This window comes from Salvelinus alpinus, chromosome 20 (genome assembly GCF_045679555.1).
Source record: "Salvelinus alpinus chromosome 20, SLU_Salpinus.1, whole genome shotgun sequence".
Lineage (NCBI taxonomy): Eukaryota > Metazoa > Chordata > Actinopteri > Salmoniformes > Salmonidae > Salvelinus > Salvelinus alpinus.
In genome coordinates this window covers 34278435-34291087 of record NC_092105.1, presented here as the reverse complement: position 1 = coordinate 34291087, position 12653 = coordinate 34278435, and the positions used below count along the sequence as shown (strand labels likewise).

The following is a 12653-nucleotide window of genomic DNA, read 5'->3' as shown; positions in this document are numbered from 1 at the left end:
AATTATCTGGGCTATTTTTTGCACTTTCCTGGGTAGCTTATCGGAGATAGACATAATATAAAAATATAAAAAATAAATCAGCTTGTAAAGAACCTTGTTCACTCTCCATGTTCAACCTTGTTACACACACACACAAGGTTGAACATGGAGAGTGAACAAGGTTCTTTACAAGCTACTTTGGCCAAATAAAAAAGGTACACTGCAGAAGCATACATCTGCAAACAGAGTAATGCTATATAGGCTATGCTGATAAGATCAGAGATTTGGATTCTGAGTGACTGCAGTAGAAGGTTGTCTTTGGAGAGTGAGTCAACAGCACTTCACCATGCCTCTCCGCTATGCTCTGCTACTACTTGCTGTCACGCTGACTACATTTCTATGACTACTTGATTGAGAGAGAGAGAGGAGCCAGTGACTTCATGTTATTATACACCCCTACGGTTAGAGCTTAAAGCCCTCAAGTGTCTCTGTGTGCACACGTCCGTAATGCAGGCCCAAAGACTCGGTTGTGAAAGTATACTGAACAGAAATATGAACGCAACATACTGCAATTTCAAAGAGTTACAGTTCATATAAGGAAATCAGTCAATTGAAATAAATTAATTGGGCCCTAATCTATGGATTTCACATGACTGGGCAGGGGTGCAGCAATGGGTGGGAAGCCAGGCCCAGCCAATCAGAATGAGTTTTTCCCCACAAAATGGCTTTAGTACAGACTGAAATACTCCTTGGGACATCTGTGGCATTGTGTTGTGTGATAAAACGGCTTATTTTAGAGTGGCCTTTTATTGTCCCCAGCAGAAGGTGCACCAGTGTAATGATCATGCTGTTTAATCAGCTTCTTGATATGCCACACCTGTCAGGTGGATGGATTATCTTGGCAAAGGAGAAATGCTCACTAGCGGGGATGTAAACAAATGTGTGCACAGAATTTAAAATAAATAAGCTTTTTGTGCGCATAAAATGGGACCAACACTTTACATGTTGCGTTGATATTTTTGTTCAGTGTAAATAAATAAACCAAATCTGCTTCCCAAGCAGTTCAGACAGCCAGACGGGTTCCCCCCTCTGTTGCATCAAATGGTCCATGACAAAGCGTTCGTTAAAAATTCATATCATGTGTAAAAAAGGGGCCTGGGTCATACAGTCCATGTATTGAATAGATATTTCATGCAGTCTTTGCAAACTAAGTTGTGATTAACATTCCGCGGGTTATATATAACTCTGGGCAGGCTTGTACCAGCAGCAGCAAAGTGGATGCTTCAAAACTGTTATTTCATTTATTCGCCAATTTTGATTGGCTGTTTAAATCTTGCACGGCCTTCACGGGTCACTGTCCCAACACTGATTATAAATGTCTAGACTAAACTAGCTAGGGGTGTTTCAATTTGTTTATTATTAACACGTAGACTTATCAATGTAGGACACATACAGGCACGCACACACACACACACACGCACACAAATAACCCCCCCACACACACTCAAGGGAATAACAAGAACAGAACACTGGATTTCCACCTTGTTGTTTCTCGTGACAAGCTTTCAACTGCCATTTTAAAAACCTAATTTCTCACTTGTCACCATCTGAAGTACAACGCTTTGATTTCAGAGCCTGGAGCCTAAGGGTGCTGTTGCCAGGAGCACCTCAGAGCTGCGCTGCACTGGTGCTACTGTTCATACGTATTCATTCAGTCAACTGTTGCCCAGAGCACAAGTGGATCGCTCAATTGACAATTTGATGAGATTGGGGATGGTGGCTTTTCTCATTGACATTGTAACGGCCTTCTACTCCAATCTTTATATCAAAGAGCAAAGAGAGCTCTGACAAATAACAAGATACAGGTTCTTTGATTTGCAATGTACAGGCAAGTTGCAAAGTAGGGATGAAACCCAACAAACATGGGTTTCATCAAGAGTGGCTCAGAGTCTCTGGCATAGCTGGACAACTGAACTATTGTCCTTCATTTGGACTCTGCATAGTGAACAGGGACAGTTCACACAGTGACTCAACTCCCATGTCCCTCAGAACTGACAGTAAGAGACAAGACCCTCATGAAAAAAATATTATAAGGAAAAAGAGGAGAACAAAAAGAGGGCAGAGCAGTGAGCGGTATCACAGGGAATGTTAGAGACATCAATTACACCAGTATAGCCATGTCTGAACCCCTATCACACTAAGGTGTCTATAATGAGGAGAAGGAGAGATGGTGGGAGAGAGGTAGAGAGAGGGGGGGTAGAGAGAGAGAGAGAGAGAGGTAGATAAAAATAGACAAAGATAGAAAGAGGGGGGGGCATCAGAAAGAGAGAAAATCAGGAGAAAAAAAAGAGAGATCTGGACGATGATCAATGCAATCAGCAGGCCTGGCTTTTTAATATGGGAACTGTATCCAGGCAACGGCTAGCAAGAAGCAAAAAGTAATCAAAGTAAACAAGTAGACGCTGATTGTTTATAAAGAAACCAATGTCTCAATTTTTACTCGACCGTCTCAAAGTGCCGTGGGAGCTGTTTTGATGTGAATTTGCTGTTAAACATCTTAAAATCACGTTATGAAAGAGAATGACCACACACATTCCTGTGTCTCTCCAGAGATAAAGAAGCAAAGCGAGAGGATTTACCACCCACCTGATCTCGCCTGCCTTCAGTCATTGAGAACATGTATTTCCGTTGTTAAAACGATCACTCGGCTATCTTGTCAATATAATAGATAATCTTTGGTCTCTCCTAGTTGCCATTATTGTTAGCGTAGCATAGTATCCTGTGGACCCACAGGAAGAAGGCAATATATTGTTTCGCAATAAACTCAGGTAGCTGATTCCTGTGCAGTTATCCATCAATCAGTGAATTGAACCAGAAGAATTGAACCAGCAGGAGATATTAAATGAGCTTTCAAGGAAGTGAGAAGAGAATTGGCAACTTGCCAGGAAACGATTAAGAGAGTGATTAAGAGAACGCAATGGATTTCCTCATTGACTGATGAGTGGGATGATCTCTTTGAACAGTACTTAAAGTGGAACTGACAGCATTTTAGCGAGATGAAATCTTATTAAAATCTGTTCATATACACCCCCAGAGAGAATGCCACGTTTTAAAACATGTTCTGATAAGCAAGCACTTAAATATGGTCATTTTCACATTTTCAAAAATTCTTAGAATGTTTGGGAATAAGGTATTTGTGTAAATTCTATAGCAATATAGAGGCGGCAGGTAGCCTAGTGGTTAGAGCGTTGGACTAGTAACCTAAAGGTTGCAAGATTAAATCCCTGAGCTGACAAGGTAAAAATCTGTCGTTCTGCACCTGAACAAGGCAGTTAACCCACTGTTCCTAGGCTGTCATTGAAAATAAGAATTAGTTCTTAACTGACTTGCCTAGTAAAATAAAAATAGAGTGGGAAAGCGGATGTGCATTTGGACAATTAATAGGCACTGCAGTAAATAAAACACTGTCTTGTACACAGGTCGGTGTGCTATAGCTAATCAGATCTACAGTAGGCCTTTATACAAGCCATTTGCCACACGGGCCTGCCATCATTAACTTTGAACTGGACTGTGTGTTTACAGGCAGTTGCAACAGTGTGACTTTAGATCATTAGAACACATTTGCTAAAAGCCACAAAATACACCTGAATCGATTTCTGCAAATATGTAAACACCACGGGATTCCCCTTACATTTGGGAACTTTACAGTCCTATTGATCAAACAACCATTGAAGGGTAGGCTCTCTCTCCCACAGTTATGCACATCAACAACAACAAGATCAACAACGAATGCTAGCCAGAGCGAGATGAGCTAAAATCTAACGAAAGAACATTAAACCTTTTCAGCTAGTTGGCCGTCAAAATTGCACTGATAAACGTCCTTCTGCAGCTTGCCTGCCAATGCAGGCTTGTCCCAACCAAACACAGCTAACTGGCTAAAGTTGGCTAGCTTGCTAACTAGTTACTTCCAGATACAAATGAGAGAACACCTCACTCTGACCATTTTACTCGCCGTCGTAGAGCTGGTTATGCTGTTTACATGTTAGAGTGTTCGTGATTAACTTTTACTTTTTTGCCTACGTTTACTGAAACCGGTCATATTCAGCAGGTGTTGCGCGTTAGTAAATTCATCCGTTTTTCTGCGCTCTGGCATACTCAGACAAGAGTGCTCTGAAATCGGAGTAGATAGCCAGAGTGAATTTACGAACGCAAGCGACATGCTAACTGGATAACAGTCATTCAAGTTCTTGCTAGCTAACCAAATAACACCTGCATCTCTAGCTATGTGGAGCCACCAAAAAACGAAGAGGAAAAGTCAGTCACTCACCCACTCCTCCAATGAAATGACATCCTTCTAGCAGCTAGCTAGCTGGCTAACGTTAGGCTCCATGTTTTTAGCTTGCTACATAAATAGATACGCTAGCCTATTAGCTACATTACGCCTGACTTGTGATCATTGCCCTTCCTAGTTTGATTGTATTGCCATTCCCAGCCTTAGTTACATTAGTCAGTTTTTGCCCAAAATATTGATGAGTCATTGAAAATGAGTCATTGAAACTGAAACAGTGCATCTCGAATGGAGGCAGCAATCAATGCACTAGGCCATCTGATTTACAACCTGATAGCAATATTTTTTGGATTACCAAGAAATGTATTGGTGGATTATATCAATTATGCATTGAACTGCATCCATCTATTCTGCCAACAATGCCTTAGTGTACGTCATGGAACGTTGAATCAAATAGAACCTATTTTTAAAACCTCTTATGAAGTTGGTTTTGTAGCATAAACTGAGAATTTGATGTTTTTGACTGATATTATGATTGTATGTCTGTTTCATATCTGTAAAGTTGTTAAAACGCTGTCAGTTCCACTTTAACCTACACACTCACATATGTACACACACAGTTTCTCTCTCTCTCCCATATACACACCTGCTGCATGATCAGTGTTGCACTGTGCTGACTAAATCATTGAGGGCCATCTGGCTGTACTCCAGAGGCTGTGAGTGTTCAGCATGCCCCCAGGGAGTTCTAGCCCAGCCAGCTCATATAGGCCTAATGCTCCAACCACACTGAGCCCAAATGGCACCCTATGATCTTTATAGTGCACTGCTTTTCCCCTCCCCTATATGTCAAAAGTAGTGCACTCTCGGGGTGCCCTTTTGGACGCACCCTGGGAGATATGAGGAGACCACACAACCCTATCCGGCTTACACTGAGGGATGGGTTAAACTCATTGGCTCCAACAGATCAGAGTTGCCAGCTATGCCTCACTGCCTCCCTCTTCCCAGTTTGACTTTCTAGCTGACTGTGCAACTTTTCATCTCCTTTTTCTCGCTCTCGATCTTGCTCAGTCCCTCACACACACACACACACACACACACACACACACACACACACACACACACACACACACACACACACACACACACACACACACACACACACACACACACACACACACACACACACACACACACACACACACACACATATTCTCTCTCCATCTCCATACACATACATTCATCATCACCCCCTTCCCACACAAACACCCCCTTCTCACACATAGTCAGGTGTGTTGACATCCTGTTTATGTTCATGTCTCAGTGATTTGATTAGTTCCCTCCTTCGTTCTTCCCACACGTCATTACAGCAGTCAAATCAACTGCGTGCCTCAATTGAACATCTACCATCTACACAGCACATAGAGTACACAGCAGAATACAGCAATCTCCCCTCCAGAACCATTACACCATCAAATATTTACAAAAGCATTTCCCAGAGGAGCCCTGCGATTGATGGATCAATATGAATAACCGGACAGTAAGCAATAAATACTCAAGGGGAATATTTGTCCATCTCGATTGCCGCGGGCTCCAATTGAAAAGGTGAATAGAATAGAGAAGGGACAGATCAAATGTTCTATTCAACCTAACACACACACACCCAAAGAGACAGGCACACAGGATTCAGAGCGTGAAACTAGACACACACACTCACAGACACAAAGACAGAGAAGCACACACACACACTCCCTCTCCCGCATCTCCACAATGAGAGACCAGACCCATCAACACAACAAATGGAGGTTCAAGTTGGGGCATGTTTGTCCCTACATGAGACATTGTTAGTGACAGAAAACCAAATCTGTTCTGGCTTTTACATGAAACTGTAATGAAAGAACAGGACATTTTGGCATGTCTGTCTACAGTACATTGGGCCATCCCCTCATGTCTCTCTTTCTCAGTCTGTCTGAAGTTCTGGGTTGCTGCCCCAGCTCTTTCTCTTTTGGTTTTCCTGAAGCACAGTGATGTCCCAATACGAGGCTGATGATTCCCTGCTGCTTACGAAGAGAAAAGTTGTTGAAATGAAAATGAACCTGAAACTCAAATGAGCCGAGCTGATAATTAATCATTTCAGAGCTATACAAAATGTCTCTTGTGTCATCTTCTTAGTTTTATAACCCCTTTCTCTTCTTTCTCTGTCCCTCTCATTCCCTCTTCCTCCTTCCCTCTTTACCTCTCTCTCCCACTCTCCCTCAACCTCCCCCTCCCTCCCTTTATTCCTCCCCTCCTTCTCTCTCCCCCTTCTACTACAGACAGTAACTTTGTCCTGGGTAACGCCCAGGTACAGTCCCTCTACCCCATCGTCTACTGTTCTGACGGCTTCTGTGAGCTGACCGGCTACGCCCGCGCCGAACTGATGCAGAAGAGCTGCGCATGTCATTTCCTGTACGGGCCGGAGACCAGCGACCAGCTGACGGCGAAGATCCAGGGGGCATTGGACGACAGGGGGGAATTTAAGAGTGAGCTGGTGTTCTACAAGAAGGGAGGTGAGAGACTCAGAGACAGGGGGTGCCCCTAGGGCTCTGGTCAAAACTAGTGCACTATATAGGGAATATTGGACCATTTCAGACACATCCAGAGAGACCGAGCTGGTGTTCTACAGACTCAAGCCTCGTTTATATCTGGTGCTAACATGCGTCCTTTGTCCTGATCTTATCCACATTATGATTGTGCCCACATTGTAGCCGTTGCATCTACACATGGTAGTAAAATGTGTCTCTTATCTGCCCACTGTTTCCGCATTGTGACCAGATATCCTGCTTCCTTCATGTATGAAAATTATTTGACAGATATTCCTTCAAAATAATATGTGTTTATTTATTTTAAGATACATATTGATGCCATAAGTCAATGGTGACACATGTCAATGATTTGGAATAATGATGATTTAAATGGTTTCACTGTCCAGATCTGTCTACACTTGTAAGATATCCAGGCAGAACGCATCTGACTACCTCTAGAGGTGGTCAGGAAGACCTGATGGCAACCAGATCACAATGTGTCTTTTAATCATCTAAACCTGCCTACAAATGTGGGCATAAATCAAAATGTGGATCAGGAAAAAAAGACGCATGTTAGAACCAGGTATAAACGGGACTTAAGTTTTTTAATCTTCACTGTATGTCTAATAAATCACTTTGTGTGTTTATTTCCAAATACATTTTTTCATCATTTATTTCCCTGAGCCTTCATTTTGCCATTGAAATGCTCAGTCTGATCGTTTGGGCGTGTTGATACAAATTTAAATATATTTACACTACCGTTCAAAAGTTTGGGGTCATTTAGAATGTCCTTGTTTTTGAAAGATAAGCAATTTTTTGGTACATTAAAATAACATCAAATTGATCAGAAATACAGTGTAGACATTGTAAATGTTGTAAATTACTATTGTAGCTTGAAACAGCAGATATTTTATAGAATATCTACATAGGTGTACAGAGGCCCATTATCAGCAACCATCACTCCTGTGTTCCAAAGGCACGTTGTGTTAGCTAATCCAAGTTTATCATTTTAAAAGGCTAATTGATCATTAGAAAACCCTTTATGTTAGCACAGCTGAAAACTGTTGTGCTGATTAAAGAAGCAATAAAACTGGCCTTCTTTAGACTAGTTGAGTATCTGGAGCATCAGCATTTCTGGGTTCGATTACAGGCTCAAAATGGCCAGAAACAAAGAACTATTCTCCTGAAACTTGTCAGTCTATTCTTGTTCTGAGAAATTAAGGCTATTCCATGCGAGAAATTGCCAAGAAACTGAAGATCTCGTACAATGCTGTGTACTACTCCCTTCACAGAACAGCGCAAACTGGCTCTAACCAAAATAGAAAGATGAGTGGGAGGCCCCGGTGCACAACTGAGCAAGAGGACAAGTACATTAGATTGTCTAGTTTGAGAAACAGACGCCTCACAAGTCCTCAATTGGCAGCTTCATTAAATAGTACCCGCAAAACACCAGTCTCAACGTCAACAGTGATGAGGCGACTCCGGGATGCTGGCCTAAGTGACCCCAAACTTTTGAATGGTAGTGTACATACACAGCCCTGATTGACAGACAGGATTGTCTAGACCAGTGGTTCTCAATCCTGGTCCCAGGGGAAAATGTCCACCCCTTTGGGTTATAGGACCAGGAATGAGAACCAGTGGTCTAGACTAAAACCTACCCTGCTTACCCCTTCAAAGTAGCCGGATACAGTGCATTCGGACAATATTCTGACCCCTTGACTTTTTACAGATTTTCTTATGTTACAGCCTTATTCTAAATAAATCCTCATCAATCTACACACTATACCCCATAATGACAAAGCGAAAACAGGGTTTAACATTTTTAGCAAATACACAAGTATTCAGACCCTTTGCTATGAGACTTGAAATTGAGCTCAGGTGCATCTTCTTTCCATTGATCATCCTTGAGATGTTTCTACAAATTGATTGGACTCCACCTGTTGTAAATTCAATTGATTGAACATGATTTGAAAAGGCACACATCTGTCTATATAAGGTCCCACAATTGACAGTGGAGGAAAAACCAAGCCATGAGGTTGAAGGAATTTTCCATTGAGCTCTGAGACAGGATTGGGTCAAGGCACAGATCTGGGGAAGGGTACCAAAAAATATCTGCGGTATTGAAGGTCCCCAAGAACACAGTGGCCTCCATCATTCTTAAATGGAAGAAGTTTGGAACCACCAAGACTCTTCCTAGAGCTGGCTGCTCGGCCAAACTGAGCAATCAGGGGAGAAGGACCTTGGTCAGGGAGGTGACCAAGAACCCAATGGTCACTCTGACAGAGCTCCAGAGTTCCTATGTGGAGATGGGAGAACCTTCCAGAAAAAAACCCATCTCTGCAGCACTCCACCAATCAGGCCAGACAGAAGCCACTCCTCCAGTGAAAGGCACATGACAGCCCACTTGGAGTTTGCCAAAAGGCACTTAAAGGACTCTCAGACCATGAGAAACAAGATTCTCTGGTCTGATGAAACCAAGATTGAACTCTTTGGCCTGAATGCCAAGTGTCACATCTGGAGGAAACATGGCACCATCCCTACGGTGAAGCATGGTGGTGGCAGAATCATGCTGTGGGGATGTTTTTCAGCGGCAGTGACTTGCAGAATAGTCAGGATCGAGGGAAAGATGAACAAAGTACAGAGAGATCCTTTGTGAAAGCCTGCTCCAGAGTACTCAGGACCTTAGACTGGGGTGAAGGTTTACCTTCCAACAGGACAATGACCCTAAGCACACAGCCAAGACAACACATGAGTGGCTTCGGGACAAGTCTCTGAATGTCCTTGAATGGCCCAGCCTGAGCCCGGACTTGAGCCCGATCTAACATCTCTGGAGAGACCTAAGAATCGCTGTGCAGCGATGCTCCCGATCCAACCTGACAGAGCTTGAGAGGATCTGCAGAGAAGAATGGGAGAAACTTCCCAAATACAGGTGTGCCAAGCTTGTAACGTCTTACCCACGAAGACTCGAGGCTGTAATTACTCTCAAAGGTCCTTCAACAAAGTACTGAGTAAAGGGTCTGAATTCTTATGTAAATGTGATATTTCAGTTATATATATATATATATATATAGTACCAGTCAGAAGTTTGAACACAACTACTCCTTCAATGGTTTTTCTTTATTTGACTATTTTTTACATTTATACAATGTATAAAATAGTAAAAATAAAGAAAAACCTTGGAATGAGTAGGTGTATATTTTTTTGCCACATCTGTACATTTGCCAAATTTTCGAAAAACCTGTTTTTGTTTTGTCATTATGGGGTATTGTGTGTAGATTGATGAGGGAAAAAATACATTTAATCAATTTTAGAATAAGGCTGTAACGTAACAAAATTTGGAAAAAGCCAAGGGGTGTGAATACTTTCCAAATGCACTGTACATTTGCAAATAAAATATGACTGGTTATTTGGACAGAATAATCAGATTGTGATGTCATGCTGTGGGCCAAAAAGTCCGTCCCACCTGAACAGTCTGAAATTACAGCAATTCTTTTCAAAAAGCTTACACTTACACTAAATTGGCATTATCATCATTTTTCCAATTTCAACGTGTTATTTCGACCTCATAGTGTGGAAATATAATGCTTAAAAAATGTAATAGAATTTTTGACTGTACTGCCCCTTTAAATCTGGAATCCATAATGGTGAAACAGCAATGTCCGTTTGCAATATTACAACAACAAAGATGTTACTGCAAGCAATGAAAACTGTTTTTTCCTCTCGGACATCATTTGACGCACTACAGAAGAGCACAATATATACGGTATATATATTTTACTACGCTACAAAACGCTCCTCAGATCGGCAACAAAAACAACAACGGTGGTGGGGTGGCCAATGGCACTGTTTCCCCCTAATGCATATTCCATCTTTAACCTTTTACTGCAGTGGGCTAAATCAGGGTCACACAGAGTGTTTCTTGTTAGTCTTAAACAAATCTACTTTCAAACTAAATATACACCTCACACACATAGTTATAGGCTTAAAAAAAGAAGACAACTGTACCATGACAGATATAGAGTTGATATTTATTACATTTTGAGTTTGCATCTCAATATTACACTTTATATACATCACAGAAGACTGAAATATAACAAAACCGTTTGATATAGAAAGAAAATGATAATACATATGAATATGCCACCCATGAGGCCACACGAGGGAGATTTGGTTCGGGACCCTATTTTGTATATAGTGCACTACTTTTGACCAGGGCCTGGTTGGGGCTCTGGTCAAAAGTAGTGCACTAAAATAATAGGGAATAGGGGGCCATTTCAGACACATACAGAGAGACCCAGCTGGTGTTCTACAAGAAAGGAGGTGAGAGACAGTCAGTCACACCATAGTAACCCACCAGGGCTTATTATAGCCTCTTGAGAATGGCCCAGAGACTAGGTGTAAATGAGGCCTGTGTGTGTGTGTGTGTGTGTGTGTGTGTGTGTGTGTGTGTGTGTGTGTGTGTGTGTGTGTGTGTGTGTGTGTGTGTGTGTGTGTGTGTGTGTGTGTGTGTGTGTGTTTGTGTGTGTTAGTGTGTGTGTGTGTGTGTGTGTGTGTGTGTGTGTGTGTGTGTGTGTGTGTGTGTGTGTGTGTGTGTGTGTGTGTGTGTGTGTGTGTGTGTGTGTGTGTGTGTGTGTGTGTGTGTGTGTGAGAGAGAGAGAGAGCAGGATAGATAGATAGGGATGATATGTCTTATTTAGAGGGTAAAGAAAGTTGTCACTGACGACTCAGGGAAAGAAGACAAATCAACAACTGATATCGTGTATCAATAAATCTATGGTTCGATTGATGAGAGCGAACAGTTGAATCAGCTTTGTTTCCACGTCATTTCAACAACAAAAAATCAATCTGAGGACATTGATTCAATGTGTAAAACTGATTGGATTTGCAAAATGTCATCAACGTAAGGGAAAAACATTTTGTGCCAATTTCTTACCTCAGTCCAATAACATGGTGACATTCTTTGTTGAATTTACGTTATTTGACGAGAAGGACAAAACTGACATTGAAGAGAAGACCAAGTGGTTTTAGACGAGAAAGGTAGAAGGCTAGCTTGGCTGGATAGAGGGCTAGACGGATGCTATTGGAAGATATAAGCCTTAAAACAAAGAGAAGCACAGCAAAAAGACCAATTAAAAGTTCATTCAAGCATTACTGGCCCTGCATATGCAGACATTTGCATTTTACAGCCTTCTGGGGCAAGAACATACTAAACGCATTTGGTGAAGTTTTGTGAGTTCCGTCATCAAGGCCTGGGACTGAAAGCGAGCGGTTAAAGATGATGAGATCATAAAAAAACAGAATAAGCGTTTATGTGTATGTGTGTGTTTGTGAGAATGTGTGTGTGACAGTGTATGCTTGTGTTCTCACATCCCTCCTGTATCCCCATGTATGAACACAACACAACCGGAGCCTTCAGAACAGTTCAAGGGTTATTTAAGACATGCTCCAGAGCTTTGGTGACTAGTACATCTTTTTCAAACCTCTCACTTTGGGCTGGATGTGTCAATGTGTAGTTCATACATGCATAATCTATGAGCAGAATTACTGTCTTACCTCAATTAGCCACGAAATTCCGAGTTTGAAAGCGACTGTTTATGGAAGCTGTGCAGCCCCATTTTCCCTACACGTGCGCCAGCCCCATAGCAATTTTAATTTCAGACAATGAGCGTCAGCCCCTCGCCATTTGAGTGACAGCTAGCAAGATGCACACTCAGCAGAGAGAGCGAGAGAGAAAGCAATGACGCGGTGCACATACTCTATCTGCACATATTTGACGTAGTATACCATTTTTGGGGATGTAATCCAGCTTTCATCTAAATATACAC

The 12653-nt window shown here is 42.0% G+C and overlaps 1 protein-coding gene across 1 annotated transcript in view; it reads left to right on the top strand.

Annotated features, from left to right (window-relative positions):
• LOC139546727 (voltage-gated delayed rectifier potassium channel KCNH8-like) overlaps positions 1-12653 on the top strand; it is a 187522-nt gene that overhangs the window by 114813 nt on the left and 60056 nt on the right. Inside the window, exon 2 of the mRNA XM_071355448.1 lies at positions 6580-6813. Coding sequence (XP_071211549.1) covers positions 6580-6813 — 234 coding nt within the window. The remainder of the gene's footprint in view (positions 1-6579; positions 6814-12653) is intronic.